This window comes from Andrena cerasifolii, chromosome 9, assembly GCF_050908995.1.
Source record: "Andrena cerasifolii isolate SP2316 chromosome 9, iyAndCera1_principal, whole genome shotgun sequence".
NCBI lineage: Eukaryota > Metazoa > Arthropoda > Insecta > Hymenoptera > Andrenidae > Andrena > Andrena cerasifolii.
In genome coordinates, this window is record NC_135126.1 from 1676111 (window position 1) to 1699411 (window position 23301).

Here is a 23301-nt window from a genome sequence, read left to right on the forward strand (position 1 = left end):
TGATTACCTAGTAGATAAATTGTAGAAATTTTGAAGAAGCAGAAAAAGAGAAAGAAGCAAAAAAAAATAGCAAGGCTGCTAAAGCAGCAAGAGAAAAACATTAAAAAAGAGAAAATCAATAACAAGGAGAATACTATTCAAAATAAAAGAGCGAAGCCAATAATTATAAGCAATGAAAGATGCCCAAAGAAAGTATACCTTGTCAGAGATATTAACTGATAAAATATAAGAATAAATATATTTATTTATGTTTAATAAACACACACATACATAAGATATATCCATTTTTATTGAATAATTTTAATCCCATTTCTATCATCAAATCACATAACATTTTCTTTTAAGTTATATTATGTGTCAAATAGCGGCCAATCACTGTCGAAATAACGGCCAATAACTATATTTCTTCGTAGTCAACACATTTTTGTATATTTTCATACATTCTTGATTTTTTTTATAAACTCTATTTATTTTTAAATTATTAGGGGTTTTCGTATTTATTTATATTGATTTCCATTTCAAATTTACTAAATTCAAATTTATAATTCGATATTTATGTGACACTCTTACATAAGTGGCCAACCATTGTACTCTTCACCCCAATCGCAATTTCGGGAAAGATGATATTAATTATCGAATTAAATCTCAATTATTAATTCACAAAGTCCCGTTTATTTCCCCCTCAAATTTCTGCACACGATCCTCATTACTGCCTCCCATTGAGTTTCATCCAGAAAATCTTCAGCAAATTGTACAGCGCGCGGATCATCGGTAAAAACGGGGAATGCTCTGCGCGTGCGCGCGATTCCTTAGTAGGTCGCGCCGCGTCGTCTCGAACGAACTCGTCCCGCGTCGCTTCCACGAGTCAGTCATACAAAGGTGAGTCGGGACACAGGACTCCCATAAATCTCTATAATCGCCGGACGAATCGGTAGCGTTCCTCTGGACCGCGTGAGCCAGTCCCGCGTAAGTGTCGTTTAAAAAGTATCTCGTGTGGATCAGCCGTGTTGTCTCGGGATTTCACGGAGCCACGCGAATGTGCGGAGTGATCGTGTCGGACGTTCGGCGTTCGCGAAGCTGTCGCCGAGGAGTCCCGCGAATAGGAGAGGAAATGGAAGCTCGGGGAGAAGGAAGAGGAAGCTGTTAACGATAATCGTCGGAGTGAACGACAGGAATTGCATATCGGTTCGGTGGAAGGTGCTGTCAGTGTGCTAGGATCGTCGGAAGTTGGCGAGGAAGGCGTGCGCCCGCGCGATAGTAGGTCGAGCCGGGCTCGGCGGGGCTCGGCGACGGTCGGGCGGCCTCGGCACGCTCGAATTCGAAGTTGGTGGCGGCGGCGCCGCTCAGTGGTCGGTCAGTCAGTCAGTCGCACGCGGCACACGAAAGCCTCGAGGTCGAGGGAGGTTCGAATACGCGCGAGAAAGCAGAGCAACCGAGGCGGAAGAGGAGCTGGGCCCAAGGTGAAGGGAAGGAACGGATCGGTGTCTCGAGGAAAACAAAACGGAGTGCGGAGGCGATACAGCGAGGTCGTGCGTCGCGCGTTCCGTTCGCGTGAAGACTGGAGCCGATTTAGCGAGCGGGTCGATCTCTCCCTCAACTTGAGAGATCGACTGAGCACACCTGCAACCGGCCTGCTCGGCGGTACCTTCCGGGAGGCGGGGGAGAAGCTGTCAAAAGTGAGATACTACGGAGGAGCAGCGGGGCAGACGAGATGGTGTACGGAGGGGGCTTCGACATGGTGGAAACGGTGAGTCGGTTTTCGTTTGTTTCTCGCGACGAATAAAAATGTGGTTTAAACATGTCGGGCTGCGCGAGGAATATTGTACAGCTCGTTTGTATGCGTACGGTGGCATTGTTTCGTGGCTGAAGGATCTGTAGTTGGAACTTTTCTTGTTCCGATTCTCTTCTGATAGATGACCCCACGTCGATGCAGTGGTAATAGTAAGGAATTACAAACGCACGCAGTGACGAGCCTGTGTTTAGAAAGTAGCAAATTCTCATTTAAACTCGCGCTGAAAGGGGCTGCTCGCGAACGATAGAACACATACGTAGGAAGTACAGTGGCGCCAAAACTGTCACCGTTCAAACGTATCTTAGGCGCGTCACGTATATAATTGAAATTACGCGGTAACATTGAAATGTGTTATTGAAAATAATTAGAGGTTGGCATGGAGATAGTACTGTACATTTCACGTAGTAACATTTTTATTGAATAACTAATTTATACAATTTATCGACATCTTTTAAATATTAATGCAATCCGATATTAGATGCTTTTGCTTAAATATTAAGTATTAATTTCGATACTAAATGCAACTTAATATAAAACACTATAAAGAATAGTTCATTCTTAGTTTTAGGTTCGTATGGTTAGGCTTATTAACACTTCCTAGTGCTGCCTCGCCTTTACTCTAATTTTACTATCTCTATATGTATTATATAATCCACCTAATGAGTAATAAAGTCGTAATAATAATAATAATAATCACAGCTTGATAATAAGTCCGCTGTATATCTTCAAAATACTGAGCTGAGCTCGTGAAATACTAAAACTAAAAATAATAATAATAACAGTATCATACTTAGTATTTATTTCTTAGCATTAAATAATAAGCAAATAATAATAATCACAGTTTGATAACAATTTCGCTGTAAATCTTCAAAATACTGAGCTGAGCTCGTGAAATATTAAAACTAAAAATAATAATAATAACAGTATCATACTTAGTATTAATTTCTTAGCATTAAATAATAAGCAAACAATAACAATCACAGCTTGATAATAAGTCCGCGATAAATCTTCAAAATACTCAGCTGAGCTCGTGAAATACTGAAACTAAAAATCATAATAATAACAGTATCATACTTAGTATTTATTTCTTAGCATTAAATAATAAGCAAATAATAACAATCACAGCTTGATAATAAGTCCGCGAAAAATCTTCAAAATACTGAACTGAGCTCGTTAAATACTGAAACTAAAAATCATAATAATAACAGTATCATACTTAGTATTTATTTCTTAGAATTAAATAATAAGCAAATAATAACAATCACAGCTTGATAATAAGTCCGCTGTATATCTTCCAAATACTGAGCTGAGCTCGTGAAATACTAAAACTAAAAATAATAATAATAACAGTATCATACTTAGTATTTATTTCTTAGCATTAAATAATAAGCAAATAATAACAATCACAGCTTGATAATAAGTCCGCGATAAATCTTCAAAATACTCAGCTGAGCTCGTGAAATATTAAAACTAAAAATAATAATAATAACAGTATCATACTTAGTATTTATTTCTTAGCATTAAATAACAAACAATTCCTGATAATTGCAAAAGTAGTTAACTGCTCTAAACAATCCTAAACATATAAACTCAAGCGTCCAAGCTGAGTATTGAAATTGAACACTCGTTTTGAACGACGCATCTGTTCCCGCCAAAACAATTACTTTCCCAAAATGTTGCATTCCTCAAATTTCCACGATACAGCCAACTCATTGAAGGTAGCGTAGCGAATTCGGCGTTGGTTTAAATGGTGCCTGAAGTAGAACACGACTTCGAAGCAGGAACATTTTGCACGCTAGACGCAGTCGCAGTAATTAGAATTAATTTGACCGAACCGTTTTAGAAAGAGCGGGTGTTTTACAAGTGAAATGCTACCTGAGTCGGTTGCTTGATGATAATGAGCAAAAACGTCAGTACGTGAACGAGTTAACGGTTCCGTTGGTTGACGAGAATCGCAGATTACAACGTAGCCTCTGTTAATTTTTCGCTGGGGCTTCAAATCATGTGGGAGAGCTATTCGTAGCATCTGTCCTTTCGTTAGTTGACTCTGGAATTGCGCTCGACGGGGCGCATTTGCAAACCGGCACGATACACTTATCTGTCTTGAATATCTATGTCCGATGGATAAAAGGCAGAATTTCAGGAAAAACTGCGACACGCGCAACAACCACGTTGCATAACAGTTTTCGTGCGTACTTAGGGACAAGTAAATCGTGTCGAGCAGCGATTTCTTTTGCAGATTATCCGAAACCTCTTTCAACCATCAACAATAACCTATTAGTGTATCATCCTCGTATATTTAGATGTGATTTCATATTTTATCAGTGGCGGATTTAAGAAAAAAGGCTCAGGTGGCAAACGTTCTGAAGGGCCCATTTTTTGGAGGAAAATGAAGAGGTAGTTTACTAAAAACGGGCTAAGGGTAATATTACAGGAAAAAATATAGTGTTTGGTTAAAATCATATTTTTTTTTAAGAAAGGGCCCTATGGGGTCCTTCTAGGCAGGGCCCATTTTTCTGGAAAATGCAGAGGTAGTTTACTAAAAATAGGCCAAGTGTAGTAGTACGAAAAAAATGTAGTGTTTGGAACCTATACGTAATCACAACTTTCTTAGGGCCTGGGGTCCTGCGGGGGCCTTTTGTGCAGGGGCCTAGGCGTCAACTGCTCATCAGCCGCCTTCATTTACTAAAAACGGGCTAAGTGTAGTAGTACAGGAAAAAATATAGTATTTGGTTAAAATAATATTTTCTTTTTGAAGAAAGCGCCCTAGGGGGTCCTTCTGGGCAGGGCCCATTTTTCTGGAAAATGCAGAGGTAGTTTACTAAAAATGGGCCAAGTGTAGTAGTACGAAAAAAATGTAGTGTTTGGAACCTATATGTAATCATAACTTTTTTGGAGCATGAGGCCCTGCGGGGGCCTTTTGTGCAGGGGCCTAGGCGGCAACTGCCCATCAGCCGCCTTAATTTACTAAAAACAGGCTAAGTGTAGTAGTACAGGAAAAAATATAGTTTTTCGTTAAAATCATATTTTTTTTAAGAAAGGGCCCTAGCGGGTCCTTCTAGGCAGGGCCCATTTTTCTGGAAAATTCAGAGGTAGTTTACTAAAAATGGGCCGAGTGTAGTAGTACGAAAAAAATGTAGTGTTTGGAACCTATACGTAATCACAACTTTTTTGGGGCATGGGGCCCTGCGGGGGCCTTTTGTGCAGGGCCCTAGGCGGCAACTGCTCATCAGCCGCCCTGTTAAATCCACCACTGTATTTTATATATTTCTGCAAGGTTTTTTTAAGAGTTTTGTATAAGATTTTCATTAATATTGAAGGGAATATATTAAACTTTAACAAACCAGCACTGTTGTCCTATAATTACTAATACTACTTACTAGTCATTTGATTAGCGATGTCGTATAATAAAAACGAATTTCAACGGATCATTTGAATTTTTTTTCGTCGTCATTTCGATTGACTTTCGTAACCGACTTGCTTCGATTATCTAATTGCACGTACGTTTTGTGATGCAATTCGAGAATAAGTTTCATCTTCATAAGCTTGAGGACAATGTCCACATTTTTATTCAAGATTCATTAAAATTTAAACGTCTTTTATGTCCAATATTTTTTCGGAGAAGAAAATGTATAGTCAAACGAATGTTTTCTCCTGTCGAAGTATATGCCTCTCTTAAGATTTAATCGGTGGACGATTGAATATCATTGAAATTATTCAGACGTTACGTATTTATCTTCCTCGTGGATCGATTAACAGATTCGCTTGTTATGAACGCATTGTCCCAGTTTGTTTAAGTAGATACGGCCCTGTCGTAGAAAGACACAAACAGTTGTCGGAAATGGTCGCGCGGAAGGCTAACTTTCGAATCTACTTCTACTAAACTCGATGGAGTGAGGTACGAGAAATTCTTGTACGTAATGGAAAATTTTCTGGTAAAATTGGAATCGAAACGCTGCTCCATTCCCTCCAAATCTCACACAGGTATTCAAATTTAGAATTCGGTTCACCCACAATGAAAACCGTGAATATTGTTTGAAAGACGCTGGAGAGCTTGAGCTCCAGCTAGACTAACTTCTTAGTAACCTCTAGCAGTCTTTCTAGATTATTTTCAAAACCCACGAAAGCTTTATCTGGCAATGTACACGAGAAAAAGTCGAAGCACTGCGTGAGAATTGATAGGAGGAAGCGATTAATTGATTACTTCATTATCTCACTTCTCCGACGATGAACTCTGCGCGATGCAGACGCTAAAATTATTTTGTTGCCTGTCAACGTTTCTTGTAAATACCAGATAATTATGCCGTCGAGAGTTTCGCCTCCATAATTCATTTACCTTGCCTGGAGAAAAGTAAGCGCCGTTCTTTGAGATTTCTGTAGGTATAGACCGTGAAACGAGCTGCCCGGATCGTTCGATTCATTTTCGTGCTACAGTTTCGCGTGACTTTAACGAAATTGGTATTCGTGTGTTTCGTTTGCAACAATTGCTCCGTGCCACGAGTCTTTCCTGACACCCGTATTGTCAGGTAATTTTTTCGTTTTTTTTTCTTCTCACAGTCGAGTGGTTAATGTGTATGCTCTGTAATAGAATTATGTATTCATGAAAGGGAGCTCTATAAGGCCCGACGACATGAATTTTGCATTACCATATCCACGTGTTAGATGTGTCTAAAATTTCGCCGCTCTGCACAGTCACCGTTCGACCTTCGCTTCTCGCATTTAATTTTTATTTTGCCACTGCTCGGGCGTATCTTATCGACGTCTTCAGCGTTCTTCAAATCTCTTAACAAACTATTCGTTGGCTCGTACTCCGTGCTTATTGAAATCTGTATTTCACTGCGTGTTTGCACTGGATCGATCATTGGCAAACTCACCCTGGAAATCCCAGGAATAACCAAGTACCCTACATCATCGTTAAGTCACTCCTCACTCCCACGCGTGCGAAATTTTCCACGACTGATAATGGTTATTAATCTGACAGTATCAGAGATCTGCAATGTTCAAATGCTCGCTACTGAAAGGACAGAAAGGAACACGGCTGCAGCTGCAATCTGACAATCAGCATTTTATTAGCAAACTTTCTAGCAAGTCTGATAACACGTGCAGTAGTTACGAAGCGTTTACTCTAAATGCGAGCTTGACTAGAATGTGAATGAAGTGGTGTGGAATTATGAAAAAAAATTCTTTCTCTTCCAATATCTTCCCAAGGTCCCCTCTGACGCCCAATTAAGGTAGTTCCTGAATATTCTACTAAATTCAAGAATTCCTTTAAATTTCGTTCAAAACTAATTTCGAATACAAGAAACCCTTGTACAAAGTTTAAAATGAATTTACCATATAGTTAGCGAGAAATCGTTAATTAAAGTTGATGCATTTTATCATAGTGGAATATGACTGAGTCGGAAAAAGGGGGTTATTGTTTCAGGTTTTCTTCTGAAACAGGAAAACTATATTCAAGAAGTGTACCAAAATTGGCACAAGAGTACATCGAAATGTCACGAAATGAATTTATTAATTTCTGCGAAACTAACCACATGGTTTCTTCGCAAGTGCCCATAAAAAATAGGTTCACCTGCAAATATTTTAGAAATTAAGTAGAGCAGTCAACGTGGCAACGTCGCACAATCGATATGTTCAGATATTTAAATAGCGAACGAAGCTTCAAATTCATGTGAACATTTTTTCTGACATTTTGGTTATAAAAGACGCTCCGAATGTATGCGACGTTGTCAGATCTGCTGCTCCAATTCACTACGCTAACCAATTTAATATTCTATTTTCGTATTACAATTATTTATATTAACATTGAACTTTTTAATATATACACACGGTAGTTCCTAACCAACTGCGTTAGTGAAATTCGAGTTAGGTAATAAACGATAAATATAAAGTAGTATGATACTATAGAAATAATAATAATAATTTTTAACATCATGTATATATATTTTAAAAAGTTCAACGTTAATATAAATATTTGTAATGCGAAAATAGAATATTAAATTGTATAGCGTAGTGAATTGGAGCAGCAGATCTGACAACGTCGCATACATTCGGAGCGTCTTTTATAACCAAAATGTCAGAAAAAATGTTCATATGAATTTGAATCGTCGTTTGCTATTTAAATGTCTGAACATACCGAAAAAAATTGCACGTTAACCTATATTTTATGGGCATTTACGAAGAAACCATGTGGACAGTTTTGCAGAAATTAATAAATTCATTTCCTGACGTACCGATGTACTTTTTTGCTAATTTTGGTACACTTCTTGAATATAGTTATCCTGTTTCAGAAGAAAAAAGAAATTATAACCCCTTTTTTCGACTCTGCCATATGCCACTGTGTTAAAATGCATCAACTTTAATTAACAATTTCTCGCTAACTATCTGGTAAATCGATTTTAAACTTTGTACAAGGGTGTGTTGTATTCCAAATTAGTTTTGAACGAAATTTGATAGAATTCTTGTATTTATTAGATTATTCAGGAACTACCTTAAACGATCCTATTAAATACGTCCAACGATCCAACTAATAATCTTAATATATAAAGCAGAAAGTATTTGTGTGTGTGTCTGACGCCTAAAAACTTTCGAACAGTAAACTCTGGGGTCACGAAGTGTGTTCCAGCTCATTCTGCCTAACTAATCCAGACGAACGTGACTATTTTCACAAAAAGAAATAAATAAAAATTTTTTTATATAAAATCAGAATCTAAATTTCGGACGACGCCGAGTAGTAAAGCTAGTTAATAATAATTCCTTATTGGAATACTTGTTAACTCCTTGACAACTTATCTTTACAAGAAACGTTTCATGACTGCTGCACATCGCAAATCTTCCTCAAAACCCTAACATCCTTTGAGCACCCTATTATCTTCGAATTAATTTCCAGCTGACCGTGGACGAATTTTTTCCTTCTCCAAATCCAATCACCGCAACAATGTCATTGTACTTTGACGTCCCTTCTATTCTAAATATTTGGCGGAAAGGTGAGGAAACCCGGGCCAGCATCCCGACGTAAGAAGTGCCCGTGGACAGCAGGCTTTCGTGCATCATAAATCTCGTGGTCGGAGATAGGCCAAGCGAGAGCTGGCAGACAGTCAGGCAGGTATAGTCTCTCGCGGCTGACCGCGTAAACAGGGTGTAATTAAAAAATCACACTAGCCGGTCTTTGTGTCGAGCGTTGTATGTAGTTGATGTCCTTGCCGAGGCAATTCGAAATCCTGTCCCGGTCTCGCATTAGCGAGGGCGTGGTTGGTCGTTCGTTCCTGGTCCGAGGATAGCCAGCCTCGTAGTAATTGCACCAGACTCGTTTCCACCACACGACTTTTGCGGGTTCGACTTCTTTCTCTTGACGTACATTTTCCTTCTTCCTTCTTACGCTAGGCATGTGTCTCTGTCCCTCTCCTTCCATTTGCATTCTCCGTCGCCCCCGTGCGCCAGCGTTCCCTTGGATCGTTACACTTCGACAAAAGTAAACGGAGTCTGGAGACGCGTGGCGTCGAATCGTTAGTTAGCGTTTGTTGTATAACTGGGCTCTGTGGGGATCGCGATGGTGATCGCGCGCCACCGTCACGAGTACCGTTGTCGATGCAGAAAATCGCGGATGGTATTAATAAAGTCGCCGTGGAGGTATTAATACGCGACACCCAGTGTCCTTGAACGAGATCGACGGGTGAAGGAATGATTTCGATCTGGCTCGAGTTGATAGCCATGGCAAAAAATGTGGGATTGGAATCGTCAGGTGTTGGTTAGGTAGATGAGACGGGAATGCTTTGTTAATGTTTATTAGCGTGGCAGGAAGCTTCTGAACGTGTTCTTTGTATTATTATTCGGGGGGCAGAATTGGTAGAGGCTGGTAGGCCAGATTTGGAATGTTTGAATTTCTAATAAATTATGTGAGCGAAATAGCAGTATAACGATTATTATATTTGATGAGGCATATGTTTGGCTATCTGATTAAATTATTAACCCTTCGTGGTTACACGGGCTGTATCGCACCATAGAATATGTATTTGCCAATACTTCTGAAAAGTTTTAGACCTTAATAATGAAATTTAAAACGTTGATGAATTTTAAGAAACAACATCGCTTTTATCCACAACTATTTTTTCAAATACTTAGAAATTTCAACGTATAAAAATTTACATTTCTAGGAAAAGACTATTAGAGCATGATTTTATGAGTAGTACAAATGTACAATTATCACTCAAAAGTTAATAGATTCAGAGATACGAAAATGGTAACTGAAAAATGACGCTGGGGTGCAGTGAACCCCATGCGACCAATTTGTGGTTATAACAAGGTGTGACGACGGAGGGTTAAAGTTCACTTAAGGGGTCATCCGGTTAGCGCGCCGATAAATTCAGCGATTTTCAGGAATTTATTGCGACGAAAATAATTATAGTAATGGAATAAAACTTTTTCCTATTTATTAAACCGCATTTCTACAGCAAATAAAAAATATAAAAGTATTAAATTTATTGCTTTTAAAATGCTTTTGAAAGCGGTCTTGATGACATGTTTAAAAATTCATGCCTCGCTCGTGAAGGCGATTTCAGCTATTAGACTTACCTGAACCCAAAAATCCAAACAGATTCTTGATCAATATGACTGTCGCTATCGCTCTTACTATAATTAGTTATTTATCTTAAAAATTAGCAAAATGGCGGGCGAAATGCAAGAAAAATGTTTTTCGTTTTTTTTTGTTTTGCTATTTCCGATTTTAAAAGTAGGTTAGGCTGAATGAAAATACTTGGTTGTTAGTCCCTGCGCGAATTATAGGTTTGCAGAATAAGCAATACAATTTATAAAGCAATCGATTCGCTAGATTTTGAGATTTTATCTTCACGATGTGAAAAACCTCTGCGCTCCCTACAAAATGCCTCTGTAGAAGCTAAAATAATCGGAATCTTTCCATGAAAATTTAACAATAAATTCTTGAGGATACCGTCAAGGACCCAGTTCCTGATCACTTAAGTGTAACTACCGCGGGTTTTTGAACGTGTAAAGGGAAAACAACCAAATTTAAAATATTTCTTGTTATTTCAGTAAATCTAAGTTTTATCTTTCTTTCTTTTTATATAATAATAATTATTTTATAATTTAACTTTGAAAGTGAAAAATATAAAGGGAGCAGTTTCTAATAACCTTCATACGTTTTACTATGAGCTATAAAATTTTCTTTATAAATTTCAAAGTACTTCATAATTATTTAGTAATTTGTTAGAATAAATTTGTATCATAATAAGCTAATTATTTGGTTTATTTTCCTAAACTGGTCAGGAATTGGGTTCTGATCAGGAACTGGGTCCTTGACGGTATGTACTTTGAAAAAATGTTTAAAAAAAAATCGATGTTTTCAACCCGTCTAACCGGAAAGCTTTTGTAATATCTTCCATGCTGGTCAACCAGCCCCATGGTCGGGGTTGGTAAACTAACAGCAAGGGGGTAGGTTAACTATAAGCGCAATCAGTTACGAAAACGTTATTAGCAACTTATTTCAGTAGTAATAAAATAACCCAATGTCACAAGAGTGGTTTCATTCTAAAATATTTACTAATCTTTAATAATAAGTAACAATTTAAACCTTTATAGTAGCAATAAATCTTGTACCTAGTATTATACAAACATCCACTATCTTCTATCAACTAGTCACTACCTTCATAATCTGATGTGCAATTTTTCCACTCGTAGAAAAGTACATATCAATTTTTCGATAAGCGTTGGTAACTACCAAACAATTAACGACATATGTGTAGTAGAAGTGACTTGTTTCTACAGTAAATCTCTCCACGGTAGAGCACACGTCGATGCAAAGGTATTAAGAATTAATCAACCTACTCCTTGAGAAAACCAGCCCCGGTCTCCCCTGTTAATATCAAAACGATTAATTCTTCTCTGCATTCTTGCAATCATCCCATTCCACACTACAAACATCCTCGAATTTGCCTACGTCTCATCCATAACTGCGATCTTGCCCTTTCTTAGAATCCATTTCAAAATACGGAGATTCATCTGAATAGGACACTCCTGAAATTATTCTCACAGTACTCGCCACACGTCCCCAGACAGCCGAACCTTCGGCATACGAGATACCGTTTCGGTGAGAGCCTCGCCAAACACCATCGACGTCCCTGAATTTAATTACACGCGGTACGTGTACGTGCAATCGACTCGGATTAAACCCTTCGCGGCGATTCATTGTTTCGATCGTTTCTGGTAGCGGAGAAGCAGCCACCGTGACCTCGACTTTCCTGGAACCGCTTCGAACGCTGTCCCGGTTTGCCCTTTCACCCCCTTCGTCCACCCTCGCCGGCCAGTTGCGTAGCTTCGGGGACTAAAGAATTCGCTGTATTATGCCGCGCGAGAAAAATGTTCAAGTGCGCCGACAAACCATTGCCCGTGTTGCTCAGGTGTCTACCCCCCTTTGTTCTCCGGCGAACTTTTCAGCGGCGGGTGCACGAATTTACATGCATACGGCACAATACAGCGATCATTGCGACGTCCCGCGAACAATGCCCATTTGCATACAAGATTTTCGGATTTTCTTTCCCGTGTCTCGACCCGATATGCAGGGGGGCGCAAAAGCTGGCTGGAAGAATTTCGAGCGCACGATCCAGCCGTCTGGCTTCTGATATTTCTCGGCCGCTGGTTTAGTGGTTCTGCTTCGGGGAGCTTGCTCCAAGTACGGGCGCTTAGATTTGTCGTTATTCAGTGACATGTAATTGCGCGAGCAAACGGCGAACCTTGAAATTATATCATTCCGATGGGAGAAAGTAGCACTCGCGGGTGTTCGTGTGCTCGCTTTGGTCTCTAAACGGCCAGCATGCCTCGGTCGGGGTTGCCTGTTTCTCTGCTAGCTTGAAATTACCTGAATTGTGTCACTTTCGTTCGAAGTGACGTGGGTAATCATTCAGAATGCCAATTTTAGTGTTTTCTTTGTTTACTCGGATGGGTGATAGAGAAGCAATCTTCACACTTTTGTATGAATCTTTGGAACTCTACCTTGCTTATTTAATTTTTATCGAGCAGGTATTGGAACCAAATAATGGCATTGACGAATAGCAACGACACTTCTTGTAGAATGGTCATTTTATCGGTTCCATATCAAAACTACACAGTACAATATTACACGTGCAATTTAGCACACATCAGAATAGTGCACAGAAGATAGTGCACATACAATTTAGAACACATGCGATTTATAATGCACATACTATTTAGGACACAGAATATAGTGCACATACAATTTAGAACACATGCAATTTAACGCACATTTTTTTAGGGCACATCAGGATAGCGCACAGCAAAATTTCACGCACAACCATCTTCTCGTCGCCGTCGACTGTTTCACAGCCGGTGGTATTAGTATTGGTTGGGGCTAGATTAGGGCGAGGGGTGCGTAAAGCGTTACAAGTATCGCGCGATGGAGTTAATATCGCTATTGTTGTCAAGGTCATCATTCTGAACATTTCCCTTTAAACTTTTTGGTGGTCGGCTTTGGTTTACGTGATATTAATAAAAAAACATAACTTAACATTAGAATTATCGAGTTTAACCCTTAGTATCATAGTGTAACACCCGTGTTACATGAATTGATAAAATCATGCGCGCTGTTTGGGGTCTTTTTCATGAACTTTAAAGCGTTACTTTACTATTACCATATGTAACAAGTGTCCTTAGGGCAGAAATACAACCGTAGAAATTCTACTGTTATAATACACTGTCTCGTATTGTTGATTACAACTCTTCATTTCGCCAGGACCACTGAAAATACCAGGGAAATGCTAATTTTTCTCTCAATTATTTCGGATTTCCTTTGTGAATAAATTTGATGTCGGACATTATAATGTATGTAACAGTAGTATAACATTCTGCAAAACCGAGCATTCGCTTAACATTATAATACATAGGTACCTTTATGCATGGTTTAACACTGATGTTATATCTCTCCATATTTTTTCATTTATATAAAAAATTGTTGCAATAGCAATTTTTTGCTTATTTTTACGATGAAATGTGGACAAAAATGGACCGATAAGAATTTTTCTGAATAAAAAAAAATCATGATACTAAGGGTTAACAAATACTCACATCGGTTCGCCACCATGCTTTACGCGCCCTCCGCCCTGATCTAGCCCCAACCAATACTAATACCGTCGGCTGTGAAACAGTCGACGGCGACGAGAAGATAGTTGTGCGTGAAATTTTGCTGTGCACATCAGGATGTGCACTAAAAAAATGTGCGTTAAATTGCATGTGTTCTAAATTATATGTGCACTATATTCTGTGTCCTAAATCGCATGTGTCCTAAATAGTATGTGCACTATAAATCGCATGTGTTCTAAATTGTATGTGCACTATTCTGATGTGTGCTAAATTGCACGAGTAATATTGTACTGTGCAGTTTTGATATGGAGCCATTTTATCAAGGCTCGAGAAGTCTTCGAGTGAGACCTTGTAGGTACTATTTTATTCTTAAAAATTTGACATCCATCAAGAATTCCCTATTAAAAAATTACACATTTCCAAATCACAAATTTCCATACTAAAAACTTGGATAATTCTGTCCCCCCTTCAAGATAGGTACTCTTTAGAAACATCTACACTTCCCACAGCTCTCCAAGACGTTTCTGCTCAACCCGTAAAACATTTGTTGCGAAATTCGTGAATCATCGAATCGAACAACGATCGGGACAAACGCTCCGTAGAGTTACATGCATAAATCGAGCCGAGTAACGCCCTGGAGGGGTGTGGGGGGGACTGCGGCACTGACGAATATCAATGGCATCTCTAAATATCAATAGAAAGGCCATTTTACGGTGGTCTGAAAAGCCGTCGAGTGAGTCCTTGCACAACACCGTTACGATGGAGCGGTGCGAGGCAAAAGTGACGCTGGCTCGTGTGTCGAGACCGCGATCTACCGATCTAGGATCGATCTTAGAGGCCGAAATCGGGGGCATTAATCAGCGGTGCGTACACGTGGGTGGCCAGTATTGACGCAAATCGTAATAATCGGTACGTTTACCGCGCGGGCGAGATAAATCGAGCGAGGTCGAGGCTTCGGCAAGGCGAGTGTCCGTCGATTTTCGAAAGGCAGCTATCAAAGGTCGATCGCCCTCACGATATTTCTCGGCTGGCATCGAGAAAGTAACGCGGCTCGCGATCACTCGCTGGATGGCGGGGATAGGGAAAAAAAAGAAAGCAGGCGGCTTCTAAGAAGCTTAAAAACGCGGCGGTTCTCACGATTCCCCGTGTGAAATGGAATTGAAGCGTGAGTTGCATAAATATGAGCATATACGGTATAGCTTCTATCGATGCAACAGCGCCTACGACGAAGGTGGAGCGAGGAATTTTTATGGCGTAGGTGCACTCGCGATGATTATTCGCTTCTCTTCGAATCTCCACAACTAACAACGAGAGTATTTTAGGTGTCCGCCTCCGATCATTTTGATTTTTGGATATGTTGTAGAGGACCGAAAAATAAGAAATACGTGTTTTTTTATTTTTCCCAGTTTTTATATTTGGGGGTGAAAACTGCGTTCAAAGTTAGGGTTGAAAAATCATTTTTGTGGATTTTTGAAAATCTGGTGAGTCAGTCATATTTCGCATTCAAAGACACAAAATTCGTCCATTGACACTATTCCCCTATCTCTAATAGTTCTCGAGATATTCCACAAAAACGATTTTTCAACCCTAACTTTGAACGCAGTTTTCACCCCCCAAATATGAAAACGGGGAAGTATAAAAAACACGTATTTCTTATTTTTCGATCCTGTATAACATATCCAAAAATCAAAATGATCGGAGGCGGACACCTAAAATACTCTCCTCGTAAGTGATAGAAGACACAGAGCAAATTTTTAATTATCTGATCGTGCATACTCGCCGGAGTTTGCGCATGATTCTTCGAAAATTCGGTGATCGTTAAATTTGAAGCACTTTCCTGCGCGCACTTATTAGAAATTTCAAATGTAGTGAAATGCCTTCTTAGCTTTGAACGCTGTTTTCTCGAAACTACGTTTCTCAAATCGGTGCCAATGATATGTATTTCAAAAACTACTGAACCGATTTGAATGAAACTTGGCACGATTATTGCTCACATTAGTCTTTATCGTTTGGATTTTTTTTTTAAAAGCCACAGTTTGTGTTTAGTCATTAATAACCTGATGAATTTTTTTTCAGAAATTGCATTTTAATGTTGAATCACTCATATATTTTTTCAAAAAAGAAATTTTAAACAATAGCGTATGATGAAGACTAGTTTCTTTTACACACTTTAAGGAACATTTTTCCCTTTTTCTTTCGGATTTTGCATTTCCAAACTCTCCTCAACCTGGTCCAGCTTTTAACACGTCGACTACCGAATACACTGATCGGCGTTTTCTTGCTTTGCTCTTTCACCGATTGGATGGTCTGGAACGGTAAATCAATTGTGTAGGAATAATTGAAGGGTCGGCGATAAGGGGATTAGCCACCATCCCTTTTTTAAACAGTACACTCCGATCGGGGCGTTTTCGGCGTCGAGGAAAACACCGTCCGATTTCATCGGCAGTCAACGTGTTAAATGGAATCTCGTCTTTCTCTCGCACGAGACGAAAGATTACAAGAATCCCTGAGCAGCTGACAATCTTCTCTCGTTCTGACAGCCTTTTTTCCAGCTCTTTCGAGCGGGTCCCTTGTGTCCTACGTGGACGGCCATCCATCCATCCGTCTGTCCGTTCGTTGGCGCGTCGTTTCGACCTCGGTAACACGAAATTTACAGCGACCATTACGCGCTGATATTCTTTGTCTTGTCGCTCAACCACAACCATTCCTCCCCGTTGCTCTCGGCGACGCCTTCGGAACACTTTGTTGCCGCGGCTAGCAGCGCGCGAACAACGCTCTTACCACCCGGGGATTCCCGGCTTGCAAAACGATTTGCTCGCCTCTCATGCACTCCCCCCTCGCTCTCTGTGCGCCCCTAATGCGCTGGAATCCACGGGAATGGATTGCCGTTTGACTTCATTTCCCTTGACGGGCCCCCCGCCCTGTTGTCAAGCACCTCCGATCTCCCAGCAAAATCGCAACCAGCGCGAGTCGGCCTCGCCGCGGAGGCTCGCGAGCATTTTTCGTTGACCCTTACTACTGAATGGCGCGTCGCGGAGGGACTCTGCTGCGCGCAGCCTTTTGGGTCGCTATCAACGACGAATTCCTCTTCGATTCCAATCGCTCCATAGATCCTCTAGATAAAGGAAAAAGTATATTTCATTTCGCCTTTAAAATTTTTGAGGACGATCATTTTCCTTAGGTCGTTTTTAGAAATTGAAAATTGAGTATGTAGGAAAGCTGGCCTTATCAGATATTAATTAAGAATTTAAATTATTCGAGCTAGTATTCTGATTGTAGAGTAAAGTGGTGTCCGTGGTTAATTGTTTAATGCTCCCTACTTCGTTTTTGTCCGTTCAGTCGCGTGGATAACTCATTGAAACATTATCACGCGTCGAGAGTCGTCAACATTGCGCGCAGCGAGGCAAAGTATAGTAATTGCATTGTTAATTCAGGAATCGCACTGAGGCACTCCGATTAGATGCCGCCTAACCCTGCGCGGTCTTTACGAAACACCAACGGCGTTACTCTCGGCTCGTGATACATTCAAGGTTTTGTTGTTTGAATTCTAGACTACGCCGGCGCCCGTCTCTTACTTTCACCTCGTTTGTTACACGTACGCCTTTTCATCTCTCTCTCGCGATTGCACGGGATTCTTGCCGACAATTGACCCGAGCAAAACGCTCGCGTACACGCGCGGATGCATCGCGTAAACGGCGATGCAGCGGGTTTCAGCCGCTAATTCGATGTTAACAAATCCATTCCCAGCACGGCGCATTATCGCTTTATCCCTTTCACGCGATCCCTGCGCATGGGCTGCAAGGAGAACGTGACGGGGCAGTCAATTCATCGTATTCAAATTAATCTTGGCATATTGCTTCTCCTCATTCCTGTTCCATTTTCAAATTGGCCACATGCGTGTGGAAATTTAGACCTTTCGACGGAAGTAACGGCATTGGTAAATTTTGTTCGTTGTGCTAAGTAGTAGTTGTGTATTTGTGAAGATAGATTCTAGTACAGAAGAAATTCACCTGTGCAAAATTTAAGCATGGAAATAGTACGTACTTTCCTCAGGAAGATCTTTGATATGCTTTATGCTGGATTCATGGAAAAAGTCATGGTCCAAGAGTGGCAAATTTGAGGGCAGAGAAATTGGTAGAAAGAGAAAATTAAAATCAATAAGAAAGTAAAACTTTTTTTTAAAAAACGGTGAAAAAGTAGGTAATACATTTAAATTGTTTTTAAATCACCCATTTAATTACTATTATACTAGAGAAAGGTGCGTATCTATACTTATTTAGGATCTTTACAAAAGGCTTTTGTTATTCAAAAATATCTACAAAAAATTTCACTCACTCACTGTCAAAAATTATATTTTAAAATAATTATTTATAATTAAATATAAAAGGTGGAAAGAATCACTTTTGCCCAGAGCAGCGGAAGAGCTAGATCGGGTCCTGGTAAAAGTAGGGGTTTAAAAGATTTGAGAGTTGCATTCTTCTCGAAATTCTAAATGGTCAAGTGGAAGATAAATAAAACAGTTCTGTGTCTTCAGAAATGCTTTCGCAGCTCAGCGAAAGGCTATTGTATTCGCATATGGCACTAGAAATTCTGAATCATATTTACCATCAGTTCGACATAAATTTTTCAAAGCACATTAATATCTTCGCTATTTCCTTATCTACACTGAAAAAGCTCAGTTTCGTTTAGGTATACTGAATGATTAATTTGCAATATTGATACATACTTGTATCATAATATCTGTTCATCTTATTTCATCTCTTTCTGTTGTTTTCTTTGGTATTTGTTATATCAATTTTAATTTTACCTTATTTGGCCGTTCTGTAGTCACGTCTTTGTGCTTTATTTTATAATGTGTCAAAGGGTCGTAATCCTCTACTAAATAAATAAATAAATAAAATATCTATTCACACCGACAGAATTACTTAGCAATAAGGTAAAGGCAGCAGTAGTTGACCATGCATCAGTAGTTAACCACTTTTCACAAAAACGTGAGCAATAAGGTTTTTAGAAGTGACGATCTTTTGAACAAAGTGCAGTTGATGTGCCCAGAAATCTAGCGACTAAAATCTAAAACACTCAAGTGTCAAGTAAATTATGAATAGTATTGGCGAACGTTTATTTACATCAAGGTGAGTACCGTGTTCCTATATCGTTATTTCCTTAATGATTTTGATAAGAACAGGTGTATGGTTCAGGTAAAAAAATTCGTAGGTTATTAACTCTTTGTGACTGAACTCTTCACTTGTTAAACTCTCATAGTGTTCTATATTTGATAAATACACCATTTTTGTTATACTAATATCAAAAACACATAGTTTGTGGGGTGGTCAAGTAATGGCTCTTGTCATTCTAATTGTTTCTAAAAGTTGACAGGTATACATAGTCAATTAGTGACTATGTATATATTGTGAGTCATTTTTTAGGTCACTGATTCCGAATCCGACATAGGATTTATAAAATTAATTTATTTAAATAATTTGTTTAACAAATTATACTGTAAAAAAGTTTTTAAATAAATAAAAAAATTTCGGAAACTTATACATGATTGTTCAGTTATTTTCCCCGCAGAACACGATTCTATATGCAACAAAACATGTAATTTTGCAATCATTTGTTTAAACAAATTAATTTTACAAAGCCTATGTCGGATTCGGAATCAGCGACCTCAAAAATCACCAACACATATACAACTTTTTCGTGCAGTTACCCAGTTTCTTTTAATTTCACTTGCCTTTTTAGTTCTAACTTGATCTAAATTATTAACAATAATCGATACTAACCTACCTACATCATTGCCTTAATTCTGTTTCTAGTATAGGTGGTCAATTACTGACCAACATAGGGTCAACTACTAGTATTTTCATTTTTAAGGATGTTCAACTTCTGGTGCAGTTACTGAACTTTGAAAAACGATTCTAAAATTTTTATAAAATAACTTTATTAAAAAATCCTTCTCATTACATAATTTAGAAAGCTTAAAGAGTATCTTTAGGCAACGACTGTGACTATTTAATGACAAAGCGAGTAGTTACTATTGTTTACGTGAAGAATTTCTCTTAACTGGTCAACTACTGGTGCCTTTACCTTACGACTATTTTCGTCGTTACTCAGGAGAAGAATAATCCCCCCTTTTGTACACAGATTTTCTATTATCTTCCTGTAGTAATCCATCATAAAATTTATTTTCTCTCCGAGAGTACTCGGTCTCGTATTTTTATTCGCCGTGATTTCAAACGCGTGCATTTTTCTTCATCGACAGGCGCGCAGACCAATGCATATCATCTTTAGAAAGCATACAGGTAAATGGCGGGCGGCCGCGAGTAGAGCTTACGGTTAATGTTCTGTGACGTTCGAAGCGTAAGACGTCCAAGTGCGACCGGATTCCGCGGTAGCAGCGACCGTTTCACGCGCATCCGGATGAGGAAGATAGAGAAGGAGCAAAAGTGCACGCGCCAACGAGAAACAATAAGCAGCTGTGTTGCACCGGTGCATTCCAATTACCGCGGTGCTCTACAGTCCGCCCTAACGTTATCCGTAACTACTGCGCCGCGCACTTCGAGCAAATGTAATACAACTATCGGATGACGAAACGTGGAAGCCGATGACGGGATTCGTCTTGACCCATATTTAAAAGGGAAAGATTTCGAAACTGGAAATTCAGAAAATTATGAAACTGGAGGCGTAGAAAGTAGGTATTCTTAGAATTTTTTTCCAGGCCTTAAAATTTTAGTTAAATATTGCTGCATGATGCAATTCCATTAAGGGGTTATACCTAGTCAGGCGGCCGCAAAGAAGCGAATATTTGTGAATTTTTTTAGAAGAAGCGGAAGCATATATTTTTACAAAACTTTTTGCGTTTCAAAGAGCAACATTTATAGAACATTTGGTAATTTTTTCGTAGAAAAATATTTAGGTTTATAATAAAGTAACAAACGACATCCAAGAAGCATTTTTAAAAATTTGGTTTTGCGGTGAGCACTGCCATTTGGAACCAGATTATCTGAAATAAAAAAACAAAAAAGATTTCGTTAGTATATTAATGTATCCTCTGATTAACGGAGGGGATTTCAGAAAGATTAATTTAAAATAAAATGGCGGCTATTTAAAGTTGAAATCCTGATTTTTTCGCGTGATTTTTTCGTGTAAAAATCAGGAATTCAACTTTAAATAGCCGCCCTTTTATTTTAAATTAATCTTTTTGAAATTCCCTCCGTTAATCAGAGGATACATTAATATACTAACGAAATCTTTTTTGTTTTTTGACTTTAGATAATCTGGTTCCGAATGGCAGTGCTCACCGCAAAAACAAATTTTTAAAAATGCTTCTTGGATGTCGCTTGTTATTTTATTATAAACGTAAATATTTTTCTACGAAAAAATTACCAAATGTTCTTTAAATGTTGCTCTCTGAAACGCAAAAAGTTTTGTAAAAATATATGCTTCTGCTTCTTCAAAAAAAATTCACAAATATTCGCCTCTTTTTTGTCGCCTGACTAGGTATAACCCCTTAAGAAGAGAAACAGTATTACGTGTATCTTTATTATCGAGGAAGCTGTCCGAGGGCAGACATCTCCTTCGCGTAATAAATTTGTGAGAATTTATTTTATGAATCTATAATTTATATTTCTGATACGAACGGATGATATTACACGCAGAGATTTATGCCGCAGGTGATTGTTAGTTATGTTACCTCATTATACTTTTTTTTCTACTTCATCAGATTATTTTCTCGTACTTTATTTCCTCACACTGTACATGGTTTGTGGTAGATAACAGAATCCACTTGCCATCGTTATCAGTAAACAGTTTCTTCTAAAATAATTGAGCCTCCAGTGTGGTCAAGCCTTACAATTAGTCACTCTACGATTCTGAATATAAGCTCCTCATTCACTATTTCTCGTGCTCCTCGTGAACGAAGATTCGTTCTCATGTTCTCACAGGCCAACGTACCTGCGTTCGACCCTCGCACCTGAACGGAATAGTAATGGACGCATTATTAGTTGAACACCGATACTTAATCGGCGAGCAGCGTTTAGTTTGATATTGGCGTACGTGACTCGAAAATACAAAGTAGCACGTAAGTTAATGGCTATCAAGAAAGTCGACTTTCTGGAACGTTTGAAAACAGTTAGAAGCAGGAACAAGTGCAATCCATGAAAACGAGGAGAATAAAAGGGAAATTGAGAATCTTGCAGCAAGAGGGGTGCAGTTTCAACTCTACCAACTTCGAGTAAATTAGAAAAATCAGTTTATAAAATTATTGCTTTGACTTAACATTAAAAAGAGAACATTAATTGAAAAATATATATTGTCCCACAATAAGAAGTAGTTATTGCAAAGTTTTTATTTCTATTTTTGGCGAAAATACATTCTACAATAAAAATATTAATATTAATAATTACTTGCAATAAATCGCTCATTTCTTATCGGATTTGCATCAAACGTGCACCAAACGATATATATTTTTTTACGTAAATTACACGTCATAATTCAAAAACTTTCAAAAAATGGAGCTGCACCCCTCTTGCATTACGTTTTTCTTAAAAAAAATCAGAGGAAACAATAGATAAAACTCTGCTGGAATGAATTCTTCTGCAATGCTTTCTTAGTGATAGTAGATATTTTGGGGCTATTAATTGCGTTGGAAGAGAATGGTTTTCGCCCCAGTTACTCCCCTATCGAACGATCGTTAGCGCAGATTATTCTGTACTGTTACACTGTTTTCGTAGTTACCACGATCTGTCGTGGTTTTACTGCTTTATTAGGAGGCGCTGCTTTCATTAAAACGGTTTTCCTCGGGCGAGTACCGTTCCAATGAAAGAAAGTTTCCGTTCCGCGGAATCTTCATTCTTCACGGAATTTTTCGCCGTTTAGAAATATCGCAGTCCACTTTAATACGAACCATTACCAATCCTGCGAAGTCACATGTGTTATCACTGACTTCGTCCGTTTACTAGTTTCACGAGTCATTGGCGTTATCAACATTCAGAACTCCTTCTTAACTTCAGAGTTTTCGAAGCGTTCAGCAGGGCCGTATTAGGACCTTTAGAAGCCCTAAGCAGGTAAAAGATTTCGCGGCTCCCCTATACAGGGTGATCGCTTCAACGCAATGTTCGATTTCTAAGTAATTTCTGATAATTTTACTAAAAAGTGTTTCTAACAAAAATTAAATTTTAAAATCCAGAAAATTTCTGTGGTGCCCCCTTTCCTCTGGTGCCCTAAGCACGTGCTTATTTTGCTTATTGGTTAATCCAGCACTGGCGTCGAGTGAACATTTTTTACTCACTTTAACGTCTACTGGATAAACTTGTCCAAATTCATCCCGCAACATTTCCTTTAAGGACCTTGTACTACTAGACACGCGTGCATGCTTCCTCGCAGCCTGTTATTAAGGACTT

The 23301-nt window shown here is 38.9% G+C and overlaps 1 protein-coding gene across 2 annotated transcripts in view; it reads left to right on the top strand.

Annotated features, from left to right (window-relative positions):
* Positions 1-869: 869 nt before the first annotated feature.
* Ets98b (DNA-binding protein Ets98B) overlaps positions 870-23301 on the top strand; it is a 105044-nt gene continuing 82612 nt past the window's right edge. For both annotated transcript variants that reach the window (XM_076819347.1, XM_076819348.1), the window contains exon 1: positions 870-1747. In XM_076819347.1, the coding sequence (XP_076675462.1) occupies positions 1712-1747 (36 nt within the window). In that variant the 5' untranslated portion in view covers positions 870-1711. The remainder of the gene's footprint in view (positions 1748-23301) is intronic.